Raw genomic sequence first — 17,236 nt, forward strand, 5'->3', positions numbered from 1 at the left:
AAAGTTCTGTTTTGTTCACCACTCTATCCTTAGGGCCTAGTCGATGTATTACACATAGTAGGCTCATTATAAATACTTGCTATGTAAATGGATAGCCAGGGTCCTAGAATCACTGTGGACAGTGACCACAGGCATGAAATTATAAGACACTTGCTGTTTGGAAGGGCTTCCCTGGTGGTTCAGAGGCAAAAGCGTCTCCCTGCAATGCGGGAAATCTAGGTTCGATCCCTGGGTCAGGAAGATCCCCTGGAAAAGGAAATGGCAACCCACTCCAGTATTCTTGCCTGGAGAATCCCATGGACAGAGAAGCCTGGTAAGCTACAGTCCACAGGGTTGCAAAGAGTCGAACACGACTGAGAGAGAAGAAAAGCCGTGACAAACCTAGACAGTGTATTAAAAAGCAGAGACATCACTTTGCCAACAAAGGTCCATATAGTCAAAGCTATGGTTTTTCCAGTAGTCATGTATGCACGTGAGAGTTGGACCATAATGAAAGCTGAGCAGCACAGAAAGGATGCTTTCAAACTGTGGTGCTAGAGAAGACTCTTGAGAGCCCCTTGGACAGCAAGGAGATCAAACCAATCAATCCTAAAGGAAATCAGCCCTGAATATTCACTGGAAGGGCTGATGCGGAAACTGAAGCTCTAATATTTTGGTCACCTGATACAAAGAGCCGACTCATTGGAATAGACCCTGATGCTGGGAAAGACTGAGGGCAGAAGGGGGCAATGGAGGATGAGATGGTTTGATGACATCACTGACTCAATGGACATGAGTTTGAGCAAACTCTGGGAGATAGTGAAGGACAGGGAGGCCTGATGTGCTGCAGTCCATGGGGTCGCAAAGAGTTGGACACGACTTAGCGACTAAAGAACAGAGTCCTAGAGCCAGTCAGTGATAGCTCTGGAAGTCCTTCTTTGCTATGTTAAAAGGTATTTCCCCTTTCTTCCAGCAGGTGGAGCCAAAGCCTGGGGTCTGCGGAGGGGTGTGTGGTTGGCCTGGCTGACAGTGAAGAGGGAGGGAGAGGCAGGGTTTACAGGGATGCTGGATCCAAGTGTGAAGGAAGTCAAGGTGGGAGCTGTCCAGAAGAGACGTGGAGCAGCCAGTGATCCAAGCCGTCTCTGAGATCCCAGATTGCTTTCCCACTTCCCCACCTATCCCGCCTCCTAAATCATGCCCTCAAAAGTCAGAAGGGGTTTTTGAGGAGAGCAATTTTCTGTGAACATGAAACTGGAGAGGCAAGGGTTTTCAATTCCAAATCCTCATTGTATAGTTGGGGGAAACTGAGACCAGGGAAGTCGGTGAGTGAGAGTTGGGTGTAGCTGACAAAGCCCTCGCTCATTAATTCATTACAGTCTTAGCTCATTAATTTGGCTCCACACAGCCCACCCCTTCCCTCCTTGCCTGGTGCCATGATGAGAGCATTGATTCCCAGAGTTGCCCTAAAGATGCAGGAGGCAGGAACAGCTTATGAGAGGCACGCTGGAGCCAAGACATGCTGGAGTACCAGAGGTCAGAGGTATGTTCCAGGGCCAGGCAGGTGGCCTGCATATAACCTAGAGCTGGGAAGTTGGCAGGGGTCTTGGATTTCCTCCTGAAGATGTGTTAGTCACTCGGTCGTGTCCAACTCTTTGCAATCCCACGGACTGTAGTTGGCCAGCCTCCTGTCCCTGGAATTCTTCAGGCAAGAATACTGGAGTGGGTTGCCAGTCCCCTTTCCAGGGGATCTTCCCAACCTAAGAATGGAACCTGGGTCCCCACACTGCAGATAGATTCTTTATCATCTGAACCACCAAGCAAGTGTCAAGTTCTAAATGACTTAACCCTCTTTTTTAAAATTTGCATTTTAAAAAGATGCTAGAGATAAGGGTTCCTGAGAAGATCAGGTAGAACATTTCCACCTGATAATGGGGACTCAAGAAGTTTCTAACCTGGAGAGCTACTTGGTTATCTTAAATAGCTTGCAGAAGGAATTAGATATGGTTTGAGGAGATCAAATCGAGGCCAGTGAATACACAGGTAAAATCATCCAGGTGAGAGAAGATAAAACCTGGGAAGCAATTGCAGGGAGGGGGAAAGAAGCAAACTTGGGTGGTTTAGGGAATTTCTGTTTTAAAGATGGGATTTGGTGCTTATTGATTAGAGTGGAGGGAGAGGGAGGTGTTAGTGAAGTAGCTCAGTCGTGTGCAACTCTTTGCAACCGGAGTCCTTGAATGCTCCAGCTGTAGAGACTGGACCAGAGCAGCCTCTGACCCTGAGAGCAGCTCCAAAGGCAGCAGTGGGACCTGGCTTGGTGGTGGCAGAACTATAGGTTCACATAACAGCCTAAAGCAGTGGTTCAAGAACACAGGCCCTAGAGTGAGATGACTTCCCTGACGGCTCAGATGGTAAAGCGTCTGCCTGCAATGCTGGAGACCCGGGTTCGATCCCTGGGTCAGGAAGATCCTCTGGAGAAGGCAATGGCAACCCACTCAGTACTCTTGCCTAGAAAATCCCATGGACGGAGGAGCCTGGTAGGCTAGTTCATGGGGTCGCAAACAGTCAGATACGACTGAGTGACTTCACATCACATCTATAGTGAGATAGTCTGGGTTCAAGTATCAGATTCTCCACTTACTAATTTTTCTGCACCTCAGTTTCCTGATCTGTAATATGGGAAAGTTATGAGGACTAATGAAATTTATATTTATTAGGCGTGTGCAACAGTGCCTGTAAAAGTGGTTATACACAGCTTCATCCAGTAAATGGAGCTCCAATTAAAAAAAAAAAAAAATGGAACCCCAAACCCGAAGTAGAAACCAAGCTTAAACAGTTTAACCATGTCTCTTCTCTGGGCCTCATTTATCCATCTACGTAAAATAAAGGGCTAAATGAAAAAAGAAAACAAAATTTTTAAAAATGAATAATAACAATAAAATAAAGGGCTAGACTCTCAGCCTCTAATCCTGCAAGTGCTGTTTTCTTGATTTTTTTTTTTTGGCAGGAGGAGTTTGGTCTCAGTGTGTTACACGCAATGACTTGCTAAGACAAGCTCCTACCAACTTGCGAGGGCCAATTATTAAAATTTCAGGAAATTTTCAGGATAGAACAACTGCTGGTAACTTGAAATTGGCTACAGTGGGAATATTTACACTCTGGAAATAGGCAAATGCTACAAACTAGGCCTATCCCACTACCCTCCTCCCCGACACCAGTGGTGAGATCCTTCCCCTCAACCAACACATAGACTTGCCTTCCGATAACTGTCATCAGTGATAAGAGAATCACAGGTCTCTCGGGCCCCCAGGGTCCTAATCACAGAATCTGCCCCTGCAGAGCCAGCCCTGCATGCTCAGGCACGCACAGGGTGGGAAGCAGGGCACACAGGCCTGAGCAGAGCAAGCTGGTTGTTCTCAGACTCAGGGTACAGTGGGTAGTGGTTAAGATACCGGAGTCTCACACACCTGGGATGTTATTCCAGTTAGATCTCTATTGGCTGTGTGAGTTTAGCCAAGTTTCTCTCAATAGTGGTGGGCTCAGTTTCCTCATCTGTAAAATGGGGACAGGGGACTTCCCTGGTGGTCCAGTAGTTAAGACTGTGCTCCCACTGCAGAGGGCATGGATTCTAACCCTGGTTGGGGAACTAAGATCCCACATGGCACATAGCCAAAACATTTAAAAATACTAATAAAATAAAATGAGGACAGTCCTGACCCAGCACAATGGTTTCCAGGATTAAGTCAGAACACCATCAAGGTGAGAGGAACACTTCCACACCTGGGCCTGGTACAGACAGGTATTTAGTAAATGTTAGCCAATGCTGTTGTTACATCTCCACAACATTCTGGCTCCCTCTCACTCTCTGCATCCTGGAACAGAAAGGCTCAGTGAGTTGCTGAGAACAAAGGCAGAAACAGGCAGCTCAGTTTTCCAGCTTTTATGAAAATTAATAACATTAATAGCTCACAGACATATACATACATACACACTGCTATTTACATGGTCATTAAGTTATTAATTAGTCTCTGTATACAACGTTTCTACATTAGTGTTCCAGGCTAGGCCCAATCAGTCCTTGGCATATTCACAGTAGCAGTCCCTGGTTTTGGCCCCCAGGGTGGTCACAGGGAGGCCGGCGGCTGATGCCCGCCCCATGATAGGCACAGGAGGTGTCCTGGGTCGCTTACTATGAAGTCTTTAGCTCCCTTCCTGGCATCTGGAGACCAGCTATTCAGGGAGCAGGCAAGCAGGCCTCGATTCCTCGTGTGGCCTGGTGACCCAGGCCCTGTATATAGCGGCTTTGGGCCATCCAGTAGGCACTAGAGGATGCTGGCCAGTTCTGTAGAGTCTGTGTCAGAGCAGCCTGAGCTGCTGGCCTCTTCCCTGCAAGAACCAGAGGAGACTGGTTGGAGGAAGCATCCTTACTCACCTGCTTGTTCCCCGAGGGATCTTGGCTCTGCAGGCTTAGCTGACTGCCAGGTTAGTCTAAATCACAGGACAGTGTTCACTCCCACTCTCAGCCCAGAAACTACTGCTAGGTTTGTTCACTGTTCCTGCTGCCCTCAAGGCACCCCAAGCTCCAGGACTACATCCTGGCCTGGGCGGGTTGATGAGCTGGCATAACTCACTCCACCCGGCTCTCTGGTCTTCACACCGAGGTCCTGCATGCCAGGAGAGCTGTGAAGAGTGTGGGCTCTGGAGTTAGAATATAGGGGCTCAAACCCCAGGTCTGCCCCTTATCACCCTCAGTTTCTTCATCTGCTGAGTGAGAATCACAGGAATCTCTGATGCCCAAGGCTATTAAGATGACTACAGGAGATCATGGGTACACTCTCTAAAATGTAAACCCCCTTAGGTGACAGGGACTTTTGTTTGTATCATTCACTAGACCAAGGCCTGACACACAGGCTTCCCATATACGTACTTGTTGAATGAATAAACGTAAAACCACTCAGCATAAGCAGACAGCAAAGGGCTCAAGAAACATTAACTAGGAGACTTCCCCAGTGGTCCAGTGGTTAAGAATCCACCCTCCAATACAAGGGAATGTGGTCTTTAGCTCCCTTCCTGGCATCTGGAGACTCATCAATTCGATCCCTAGTTGAGGAGCTAAGATCCCACATACTGAGGGGCAACTAAGCCCGCACACTGCAGCTAGAAAGGCTGAATGCCATGACTAGAGCAGCCTGCATGCTGCAGCCAAGATTCTGGGTGCTGCACCAGAGACTCGGTGCAGCCAAATAAACAAATATTTTAAAAAAGTAAAATAGTAAAAAAAAAAAAAAAGATAATCAACTGCCATTGTGATGCATCGGCAGAAGGGGAGGGCAGAGGAGAAGCGGTGGAGGGGAAGATGTGTGGGAGGCAGATCCGAGCTTGGCTTCTCCAGGAGGCGCCTTTCAAGGGCTTAGACTGCAGGCTGCCCTTCTGTCCGCCAACCATCCCTTGCCCACTCACCTCAGAGCCTGCAGGGCCTTCTTGTTCTGCCGCCGCTTCTCCTCGTCAATGGGGTACAGCTTGAAGAGCAGCAGGCCCATGAGGATGAGGACTATGGGAGCCACGGTCACCAGCATCTTCAGCGTGAACTTGACACGTGCCGGCTGGGAGCAGCCACGGGTCTGGTACCCAGTGAAGCTGTGAGGCCCAGTGGTTAGGGGAGTGGTGAGGAGGGGGCACCTGGGGCCTGCCCCTGCCCAGCATTACCCAGACCCCCACCCCACTCACTCCAGACTGAGGGTGGAGATGCCCAGAGAGACTCCAGAGGCAAACTTGGTGAAGAAGACGTAGAAGGAGAAGAAGATGGGCTCGGTCCCGTGGATGTGGGGCTGCTTCAAGTGGAAGTCATCAATGACGTCGGGCAGCATGGACCTGCACATAGTGGGGGCAGCCGTGAGCACCCTCCCACCTAGCAACCCCAGGCCTCCGCTAGCCCATGTGGTCCAGGTCAATAAGAGCGTTCCTCTGGGAGCTGGCGGTTCTATAGTATACACACACAGTTCAGTGACAACATGGCAACTTCATGTGAATCAAAAAAGAAGGCCTCTTCCTCTGAGATGAAGTAGCCACACATGTAGCTGCTCAGCTGGGCAAGTCAAGTACAGGGTTTGAACCCCCATTTCCCATCCTGACCAGGTGTGCTCAAGCAGTTCACAATCTGTACAGTTGTACTGGGAGGACCTGCCCCACTCCCAACCTGGACCTGCAGAAAGACAAGTCCCCACAGATTCTCCCTCAGGAGTTTCTGAACTGGGGAGCTGGGAGGCTGGGGAACATACCAAGGTGGGCGCATATATATATATATACACACACTTACCACGGTAGTAAGAAGGCAGCTGCAACACTGATGCCGGCTGCCACAGCCACCACGTATGTGACAATCAGGTTACTCTCCATGAGGGCCACCAAGATGAGAAATGGCACTGCTGACTAGGAGAGTGGGTGTAGGCAGATGAGTCAGCTGGGAGGCTCCCAGCAGTAATTCCCAGGCCAGCCCAGGCCCTACCCCTTCAGTTCCACTCACCGAGATTCCAATGTATACAGCTGTCTTTTTGCCAAACCGGGTTAGGAACCACTGCCAGATGGGGATGGTGACTGTGGCTGAGAACTATGGAGGGGCAAAGGGGTGAAGGAAGTGGGTTAGAGCCCTGGAATCCCTCTTGCCCTTCCTAGGACTCCAAAGGTGCTGCTAGCCCGGACCAGGAGCAGCCAGATGCCATCACCTGGATTGCTCCTCGGCAGCCGATGGCTCTTCAAGGAGCTGGGACAAAGTCCTGATCTTATCTGCTGCCCTCTGAGCGCAGAACTCCGAGTTCTGGCCTCCAAGTCTTTGCTTTCACTATGCTTTCTACTTGAACATCTAACCCCAATCCTTTCTTTTTTCCCCAGTGTTACTGAGATATAATTGACAAGAACATTGTACTAGTTACTAGTTCAAGGTGTACAATATAAAGATAGTTTAAAAATATTTATTTGGCTGTACCAGGTCTGAGTTGCAGCATGTGGGATCTTTTTTTTTCCCCCACAGTTGCAGCATGCAAACTCTTAGTTACAGGATCTTCAGTGGCAGCATGTGGGAGCTAGTTCCCTGGCCAGGGATTGAACCCAGGCCCCCTGCATTGGGAATGTGGAGTCTTAGCCACTGGACCACCAGGGAAATCCCAATAAAGATTTGATATATGTACCCAAACTCTTTCTTTCATAGTCCTACCTAAGCCATTGTAGGTCAGATCCAAACGTTCTGAGAAGCCTCCCTCATCACTCATGATCTTGGGCCAGTTTGGGAAACATCCTCTGGCTATCCAAAGAACCATCTCACAGCCTAAGCCCCTTCAGCCACCCTTGGGGCCCCACACGCACCATGATTGCCAGGAGCAGATTCTGGAATTCGTTCCGAAAGCCCAAGGTATAGGTACAAAACAAGGCAAAGTTCCCCTCCACCAGCTGGGGGCCAGGACGGCGTAGCAGGAAAAAAGACAAAGAAACAGGTGATGATGGAGCTAAGCCTCGAAGACTCTGCGTGCTCAGGGGACCTCTGCTCACCCCACCCCCATTCCACCTGTCCCTCAGGCCCTGTCCCATTCTAAGGCCTACGCCATCCCCTATTGCACTCCTTCATCAGGCTGAGCGTATCAGAGCCCCACTCACCATGAAAGCCAAGGAGGTGAAGAGGAAGCCGGCGATGAGCTTGATGTACGGCCCATGGCTCATGACCAGCCGGAGGCCCCGAAAGAAGGGCATCTGCTTGGTCTGCTGAGTCTCGTAGGATTCTGGGGGCCAGAGGGGACAGTGAGCAGGAGCAGAGGCCCCTCCCAGAGTCTGAAGCCCAGGCAGAGGGACAAAAACTGGCCCACAGTGGGGCCTGCACCCCTCCCTGGGACCCCTCACCTCTCTGTTCCCGCACGCCCAGGGTCAGGATGACCGCACAGATGACATAGATGGAGGCGATGACTCCTGCCGCCAGCAGGTATGCATTTTGCTGTTAAAGCAGGTAAAGATCACACAGGGACACAGTCAGTCTCATTCCATCCCAGCGCCCAGGAGCTCTACTCAATGACCCTGGATCAGTCCCTTCTCTGGGGGCCTCTCTGTCTCCACCTGTGAAATGGGAAAGTTATCCTGGGCCTACTGCTGCTTCCCAAGGCTGGAACAAGCCCAGATGAACAAAACTCTAAGGAGGCCAGGATGTGGAGTCTGAAAGCCCACAGTTCAAATCTTCCGAAAGCTAGTTTCTGCAACTCACTAGCTATATTACATTGGACAAATTATTTAGCCTCTCAGTGCATCAGTTGCCTTATCTGCAAAGTGGGCATATTAAAACTGTATGTAACAAATGCCCAACAAATTACCAACACTAGCCATTATTACTATTCTGAGGATAACTGCAAACCACCCCATCATTCCTCATCTTCCCCCATCCCTGCTCTGCCAAGGACTCACTGTTTCTTTGATCGAAGTGGAGCTCTGCGTGCGATTGACTGTAGAAGCATTGCCATCCGGGATACAAGGCGAATCTGCTTGGCCCACGATCTGCCCCTGGATTGCTGTGCCCAGCACTGTACCTAATACCTCCACGGTCATCCCTGAGCAGAAAAAAAGAAGTCCTTTGGAAGGGCCGCAAGGCTTGTGGGCCCCCGGGAAGGTCAGATGGCTAGAAGCCCCAGAAGCTCTAGCCCCAAGAGATGGAAACAGCTCCAGATGGAATGGTTATAGGGTGGTAGGATAGATGGCATCTTGGCTTAAACTTGTGGCCTTGCTGTGTGACCTCTGCCTGGTCCTTGTACCTCTCTGGTCTCAAGAGAACAATCAGTTATTTTTTAGTATGGTTCCACACCTTCTCCCAAGAGCAGAGAGCTGAGCCCATAAGGGAGGAAACATGGGAGGAGAGTCAAGGAGTGGCGGACCCTGGGTCCCTGGTGGGTGGGATCAGTGGGCTGGGGAAACTTACGATAGGCAGTGGCAGAATCGCGCTCACTCTGCTCCGTGCTGATGAACATGGTGAGAGCTGAGTAGGGAACGTGGAAACACTGGCATGGAAGAGAGGCCCTCGGCCAGTCAGACGATGGACAGACAGATGTGGCTTTGGGCACCAACCCCGGAGGCCCCAGGGACTTCCTTCCCGCTGCCCACACTCACCGTGACCAGTGTTTCAAAGAGGCAGTAGAAAAGCAAGTACCACAGGGTCTGGCCCTGGTGGAAGTCGGGCACGAACCAGATGAGGAAGTAGGCGATGATGGCCAGGGGTGTGGAGAAGGTGATCCTGAGGAAGGGGAGAGTCTGAGTGGGGGCTGGATGCCAAAACCCCAGGATTCGGGCCTGGCCTGGACTCTTCAGCAGCCCCAGAAGGTGCCCGGTGGGAAGGAAATTCCTCCCTCTGGATCCACCCACCCCAGGGTCTCTGGAAGGTACTAATGGCCAACCCTGGAAGGGCAGACTGAGACAGGGTTCTGGCCTACAGTCCCGAGCATGGAGCAGCAGGTCAGACCCTCCTGAGTCTTGACTGCCTCTCCCCAGGGGTTAAGGCTCTAGAGACAGGGGTTTTCTATGGGCTGGGGGATGAGAATGGAGGCTGAGACTTTGGGGAGAAGGAGCAGCCCCAGTGCTGGGGTTCTCACCATTGTGTGTACACACAGGGTGAAGGGAGGCCAACTCCGGGGGAAGATTTCCTTCTGGGGCGGCCACAAGGGAGGACTGGGCCCCGTGAAATAACCATAAGTGGGGTTGGGGATGGCAAAGGTCTGCCTCCCCACATGTGAATCCCATGGTCCAGAAAGATCCCACATGCCGCAGAGCAACAGAACCCATGGCCCACTACTGAGCCTGTGCTCCGCAACAAGAGAAGCAAGCCCACCACCGTGAGAAGCCCAGGAACTGCAGCTAGAGAGAGGTCCCTGTTCACTGCAGCTGGAGAACGCCTGTGTGCAACACCCAAGACCCAGTGCTGCCAAACATAAAATAAATAAAATCTTCAAAAAGAAAAAAAGAAAGGCAGCTGAGAACCAAGACCCGTGGTTAGAAGAAGGGACCGCAATTCAGGGATCCAGTTCTGGCTCTACCACTAACGATGAATACCTTGGTCTTGGGCAAGTTATTTAACTTCTCTGAGACTCATTTTCTCATCTGTAAAATGAGAGTAGTAAGAACACCTACCTCACCTTCAACATTTACTCAAGAAATATTCAAGAGCTAACGCTGAGCTGAGCGCTATTCTAATGTATCAGGAAACAAAACAGACAAGTCACTGCCCTCATGACATTCCACGCTCGTTGGCAAACAAAAAAATAAACATAAGATAGGTACTATCCAGCCTTAAAAAGGGATGAAATTCTGAGACATGCTACAATATAAACCCAGAAGTAACACAGAAAGACAAATCTGGTATGAGTCAGATTCACAGACAGAAGACAGTTGGTTGCCAGGCAGTAGAGGGGAAGAAGGAATGAAGAGCTAATGTTTAATGGGTACAGAGTTTCAGTTTGGAAAAAGTTCTGGAGATGGTCGTGCAACAGTGTGGCCATACTTAATGCCACTGGATTGTACACTTGAAAATGGCTAAAATGGTCAATTTACAAATTTTTAACTAGTGTATTTTATCCACACATACACAAAAGCTACATAACGTATTAGATAGTAATTAAGTGCTGTGGAAAATAGAAAGCAGGCTGAAGGGGATTAAGAGTATAGGGATACAATCCATAGCCAAGTGGCCAAAGTTGCCCTCATAGAGAAGGTGACCTCTGTGCCAAGATGAGAGGGAGTTGGCCTTGCAGAGCTTGCGAGGCAAGGGTGCTCAGGCCGGAAATGTGCCCCAGCAGGTCTGGGGAGTAGCAAGGAGGTCAGGGGGCCGGAGTATGGAAAATGGAATTAGGAGATGAGCTTGGAGAGGAAATGGGATACCAGGGCTCTACAGGCCATTGTAAGGACTTGGGCTCTGCGTCACTGGGTTGAAGTAGTTAATATTAAAATGTAGAACAGAGCTTGGGACACAGTGCGTGCTGTGATTATCACGCCAGGAAAGCACAGCAGGAGACTTCAGGAGCTGCAAAGCCCTGGGCTGGGACTCCGACCTCAGGTCCAGCCCTGCCGCATTTCCCACGTGGCCCTGCCGACACCCTGCCCCTCACTGGACAGCCTTGGGAACTCCAGGAAAGTGTTTGCCAAAGTCTTCCTGGTCTGAAAAGGAAGACGTAAATGACTGAGGGCAGGGGCTGATCTGAGGCCTAGGAGGAGAGGGGCGTCCCAGGGCTCAGGAACCCCTGGAAGGCCCAGCCTCTTCTTACACTGGAAGGAGAAGGGCTCCCAGCTCCTAACAGGTATGGACGGAGAGTTGGGTCACGTGTATTCATGGCAGCCTTCGGGACGCACTCAGACGGGGGTGGGGGACCACTCAGAGAGATACTGCCAGGAGGTCCCACCCAGACAGCTGAGGACACGTCCAGAGACATGCATCAAATCAGAAACCAGCCCGAAGGGCCCTCAGCTACTTCACCAAGCCGGCTGCCACACCTGCCCAGGCAGGCAAGGTGGCCTCAGATCCTACCTCCCACAGGGAGGGCTTCCTCCCCGCCCCCTGCCTCGCCCCACCCCACCCCTCCCCTCCCCTCCCCTCCCCAGTCCTCCCAGAACAAGGGCTCCTCTGGCAGCCCTCGCCAAAATACTCCCATCGGCCGCGCTGAGGAAGCTGAGGAACCAAATGTGACTGAAAGTAACCCGGGTTACTGCTGCCTCGGGCTGGCCCGAGCGGCTGCCTGCCATTGGCTGTGCCTCATGAGGAGATGTGGCAGCAGGGCCCCGCCCCCCACCGGCTGCCAGGGAGGCGGGTACAAGGGGCTGCGGGTACAGGCGGGTACAGGGCCCCTGGGGCCGGCTCCCTGGGAGCCCCAGCATCCTGCGCAGGTAAGGCAGGCTCTCCTGTCCCCTGGCCCCGAAGCCTGGATCAAAGGCCTCAACCTGGGCCTTCGCCAGGGGCTGGCGGGATTTCGGAGGGAGGGGGGCCTCGTGGGAAAGGAAGCTGTGGTGGGGGGGCAGGGACTGTGGGAAGAGCTTTGAAGGCCTTGAAGGCCGGAGACCAGGTATGCGCGCCCCTGGGGCAGGAAGGCGCCCACTTGAGCCTGGATGGGCCAGAGATGAAAGGGGTATGTCCTCCTCCCCCCAACCACCAAGCAGGATGTCCTGGAGGGAACCAGAGCTCCGGCCTGTTCGCCTGTCCCTTGTGCCTGCCTTTGCCGTCTGATCTGTGGCACCACCTCCCCCAACTCTGCCCCACAGTCTGAAGCTGAGGAGTGTAGGCTTTGTATCAAAGGAAAACGTTGTTCTCAGGGTCCAAGAAGCCAGAGGTTATGCACTCCCAATCTCGGTTTTATCATCCACCCGTACCCCACCTCCAGGAGCCACTCTGCAGGGGTGCCCAGTTATATATTACTTAATATGTGTCAGGCACTGTTCTAAGTACATTATATGCTCTGTGGGTGTATTAGTCACTCAGCCACGTCCGACTCTTTGCAAACCTATGGACGGTGGCTCACCAGGTTCCTCTGTCCATGGAATTCCCCAGGCAAGAATACTGGAGTGGGTTGCCATTCCCTTCTCCAGAGGCTCTTTCCAACCCAGGGATCGAACCCATATCTCCCGCACTGCAGGCAGATTCTTTAGTGTCTGAGCCACCAGGGAAGCCAAGTACATTATATATTACAAAATTTAATTTTCACCACAACCCAGTGAGGAAGACATAATTATTATCTCCACTGTGCAGATGAAGGAACTTGAGGCTGAGGTGTTAAATGTCTTGGCCAAGGTGGTACAGCTATAAGTGGTCAAGTTGGTATTAAAACTGAGGCAGGCTGGCTCCAGAGTGTAACCTTTCAACCACTATAGGAAGTGATGGAGTGGAAGAGGTTAGAATTCCAGTTTCATGGAAGGGAAAGGACCTTGGGGAGGAATGGGGCCTGAGACAGGGGGATCTGCTCAGTCTAACAGCTAGACCAGCCTGAACTGGCAAGAGTTTCAGTGCCCATGACTGGGCCAGCTAAAGCCCTGCTGAGGCTTTTGCCATCATCCCTTCTTCTCACCTCCCAGTCTATGACAAACCAGAGGCCCCGCCTTCTACCACCCTGAAGGAGCATCTTCTACTCACCAGGGCATGAGGCGGCCCAGACGGGTCCAGGGAGATTTGCTAATGCAGAAGCCCACCAGGGGGTCTGTGATGGCATCCCAAGCTCGGCCCACGAACAGGATGATGGAAGCAGAGAAAGGATCCACCTGGGATGAGTAACAGGAAAAAGATGACTCCCTCTTCCTTCATCTGACGGGCAACCTCAACCCTCACTGATAGGCAAAAGCAGGGCTCCCTCCTCACTTCAGCCAGGCCATTAGGACCCTGTACTGCTCCTACCCAGGCCTCAAGCATCATCACTTGCCTTATTAATAATGACAACAACAGTTCCCCATTAGCAGTGGTACTGTGTGTCTCCTGAGAAACTTTGCCAGATCCGCCCCCTTCTGTCCTCCCCTCCACTGCCCTGGGAAACTCATCAATTAGAATGAATCCAGATTGCATTTCTTTGTCTCCCTCTCACAAGCCCCTAACCACCTGATGCCAGAACAAGCATCTGAGGGACTTCCCTAGTGGTCTAGTGGCTAACACTCTATGCTCACAATGCAGGGGGCCCAGGTTTGATTCCTGGAGGGAGAATAAGATCCCACATGCTGCAGCTAAGTGTAACTAAGACCCAGTGCAGAGACAGCACTTGCTGGGTCACCACAGTGGCCCTCAGTTTTCCCATCTGTATAATGGTATTATGATCCCTGTCTTACAGGGTCGAGCTCTATCTTGGATGTGGAAAAAGGATTAAATAGAAAAAATGTCAAGAAAGTAGGCTGTCACTATCACTACCCAGTAAAAAATGTCAAGAAAGTAGGCTGTCACTATCACTACCCAGTAAAGTTATACCTCTGCCTCCAGAACTTCTCGGCTTACAGACAATTTTTCTGGACTCTTCTTCATTCATCAAGGCTCTGCTATAACTATCACTATTACTATCACTCCAAGAAGATGGAGAGGACTTTCCTCATCTGACTTTTCTAACTTTTTACGTTTTGACAGGGGGTTAGTCATGTTTGCACCCAACTTAGGACCCAGGGCATGGGAGCTGCTTGAAAACTAGCCACTTAAAGGGAGTCATTTGTCCTTTCTGGGGCTCAGGGTTTGCCATCTGTAAGTAAACACCACTAAGATGCCTTGTTTGCAAAGTCAGAAGTTACATGCAAAAGGCAGCCAGTGTGTGCACCCTGAAAGCCTTGGCAGTCTGGCCTCCTACTCTCGCACCAGACAAGGTGAATTCTCAGGATGCCAGGCTGCTGGCTGAGGAGCCCTGTGACACCCTAAGTACCCTGTGAGGCCCCCTCTGTCCACTCGCATGCCTCTGCTCCTTAGGTGAAGGTGGGATGCACCTCGTCCACAGGCCTGACAACATCCACCAACCCCTGAGCCAAGCCAGCTGACTGCCGTCCAGCTGGGGACATGGTGTGCCAGTCTCTTCTAAGAACGTCACAGCGGGCTTTATTCTCTCACACCATTGCCTACCCCTCCAGGCTCTGTTGCTCTTGCCAGGCAAGGAGGAGTTGCCTGACCTTGCCAGCTAAGTAAGACTCCTGGGGCTGAGAGACTCCCCTTCTGGATATTCTCCAAAGCCTTATTTCTAATCCACTGTGACCCTGAGAGGCAGAAGTGCAGGGGTGCCTAGTCCCATTTCCCAGTTGAGGAAAAAAACCCTAGCCTAGAGTCCGTAGTCTCTCCCACCTTGGGATGATGGAGGAACCCTAGGGAGTTCAGCTCACTCACCTGAGCTACATCCAACAGGTAGATCTGCAGGAAGAACCCCAGGGCACATCCCGTCACCTGGTATGGGGCTCCCCCAACTGCATAGCAAAGTTTGTTGCAAATGGACAACTGTTTTTTCTTCTTTGGTTCCTTCTGGGAATAAGAGGAAAGAATGAAGAGACCCACGAGACTGGCCCACATTCTAGAACTTTCCAGAGCCAGGACCATCCCTCTAACCAACTCTGCCAGGAAGGATAAGTCTGCCTTGCCCTGTTACCACCCAGGGAGAGCTCACTTCTCACAAGAAAAGAGAGGTCTTCTGTTTTTAAAAATCTGGAAAAGGCGAATTCATACTGAAGAAGTAGCCCCTAAGCCACCTCACCCCAACCCCAGAGCCTTAATCAGTGCACCATCCCTTAATGACTCCCCCCAAGGCCTCAGTCATGTTTCTTTCCAAGTTGAAGGGGGAGTATGCTCCAGCAGTGAACCTGTCCCCACCTGGCACCAACTGCCACAACCTGAAAATCCTCTTGCTGCCAAAAGCTGCATAAGCCCAGGCCCGGCTCCCGCCATGGTTCAGAGGGTAGAACCCACCTGCCTACTGGGTGAGAGCTCTAGAGATCTTTACGGACCCAGCCCAGTTGGTTGTAGGCACAGCTGTTCCTTCCATCTGTCCCAGAGCCTCCCTGGCCCCTGGAGGCAGCCAGAACTTCAGGCAAACCCAGGAGATGTCCTACCCTCCCTCTCCCTGTCCCCCTCCCCCAGTGCCCAGGGGATCTTGTTGTGAGGACTGGGGATAGTAAGGTAGGAAGGCCTCTAGGTGCTGGGTTGGGCCCTCTCTGGGTGGGGCACTAGGGAGGTTAAGGTTGCCCAGGGAAAGTAGATTACTCATACATTGCAGCAGCATTAATTGCTTACCCAGGCTCCTTCCAAAGATCGGTTAATAAAATTAAAATGAAAAGGCAGTCTCCTCCCAGGCAGATATATTGCCTGGGATCCCTCTCTGGGGCCGCCTGGTGTCACTGGGTCCTTCATTTCGTCCAGAGAGCTGGGAATGGGGCCGAAAGTCAAGACAGGCAAAGCGCAAAGTGTACGCGCGGGCCGATACCTACACTCACACAGAGCCTACCGGATGCGGCTCCTTTAAGAGCAGAGCTCTTGTTTTATGAATGAACTTGATCCGCCCTCGCCGAAGAGTTGAGAAGCTAGCGTAGGATGTGGGGGTGGGGCGTAGGCAGATGAGAGTCGGGGGACCAAGGTGGGTTTCCCAGATTTCTGGGGTCTCCCTGCCGTTTGGGGCAGCAAACTTTAGCGGCTGATCACAGAGGAACGGAAACCTGCTAGTCAGAGCCGGGTACCACGTGGAGCTGCCTGTAAGGCTGCTCTCCAGAAATGCCCAGAGCTGGGGTGGGCAAAAGGGGGGCCTGGCGCCTACAAACCTTTTCCATCACTCCCTGCCTCCAGGGCACCCCCAGAGCTCTCTCCTACCTCTGAGTTCTTCTGTCCCCGGCTTAGCCCAGTGTGTCCCAGAACCAGGCTTATCCCGCGACGCCCCCATCTCATCCTGGCCCCTCATCCCAGACCCTCCACCTAGGGTTGCGGGGACCTCACCTTCACCTGGACCGGGCGTTCACCGGCTTGGAGGATGCCGGTGGGCAGAAGTCCCGCGGCAGAGCCGCTCTCGGCGCCCTCTCCTTTGGCCATGACCCGCGGGCCACGCCGCCCGGGGACCGGGAGGCCGGGATGCTCCTCTGCTCCGCGGGCCTCCGCTCCGCCCGGGCTCGCGTTGTAGTTGTAGCCGCCGCCGCCACTTCGGTCGCCGTACAGAAGTTAAGCCGGCAGGCGGCTGGGCGAAGCACTCACTCCCCTGCACGCCCCCCGCGCCTCTTAAAGGTTCGTCCAGCCCTCTCTGATCTGGCCAATCCCGGAGCTTTGCTACCCCGCCTCCAGCCAATCCTGGAGCCCGCCGGTCCTCCCGCCTGCCCAAACCACCCGGCCAGCTAGCTGGTGCCATCCAGCCACGTTCTCTAGTCCGGAACCCGTATCCGGCTGCGCTTGCTCCGCGGAACCTCGGGGGAAGGCCTGGAGACCCACCTGACACGCACGAGGAAACTGAAGCCCAAGGCTAAAAGTGACCTGCCCACGGACCCCCAGAGTGAGTTCTCCCAGAGCGAGATCTACACCTCATGACTTCGGACCCGCAGGTCCAGGAAAAGTAGGGGCTCCAAAGCCCACTGCCCCCCTTTAACGTCTGGAATCAAGTCGAGTCTCCTTCTGCTCTAAACCTGGAGTATATAGCGCTGGCACTTTCCTAACCGACGCCCCTCTCTTTCCCCAAGATGGACTATTTCTTCTTACGGACAGTAGCATCTTTGGGGTCCTCATGATAGGGAAGTAAGACAAGCTGAGGTAGCCAGGCAACAGAGGCAACGCGTCGCCTCG

At 52.3% G+C, this 17,236-nt stretch overlaps 1 protein-coding gene across 5 annotated transcripts; it reads right to left on the reverse strand.

The window, feature by feature from the left end:
- Positions 1-4,298: 4,298 nt before the first annotated feature.
- Positions 4,299-16,498, reverse strand: MFSD2A (MFSD2 lysolipid transporter A, lysophospholipid). Of its 5 annotated transcripts, none has more exons than XM_068964774.1 (14): positions 16,412-16,498; positions 14,816-14,947; positions 13,109-13,233; positions 9,112-9,235; positions 8,924-9,002; positions 8,416-8,558; positions 7,864-7,954; positions 7,624-7,745; positions 7,336-7,419; positions 6,500-6,583; positions 6,293-6,405; positions 5,704-5,847; positions 5,437-5,613; positions 4,299-4,362 (listed from the first exon to the last, which is right to left on the reverse strand). In XM_068964774.1, exons 1-14 carry the CDS (start codon positions 16,496-16,498, stop codon positions 4,299-4,301), a joined length of 1,569 nt encoding a protein of 522 aa, XP_068820875.1. The 5 variants fall into 5 exon arrangements, with proteins under 5 accessions (XP_068820875.1, XP_068820877.1, XP_068820874.1 ...); XM_068964776.1 differs by having other exon boundaries at positions 14,816-14,839; positions 16,406-16,498; XM_068964773.1 differs by having other exon boundaries at positions 16,406-16,498.
- Between the last annotated feature and the right edge of the window lie 738 nt (positions 16,499-17,236).

This window comes from Capricornis sumatraensis, chromosome 2 (genome assembly GCF_032405125.1).
Source record: "Capricornis sumatraensis isolate serow.1 chromosome 2, serow.2, whole genome shotgun sequence".
Lineage (NCBI taxonomy): Eukaryota > Metazoa > Chordata > Mammalia > Artiodactyla > Bovidae > Capricornis > Capricornis sumatraensis.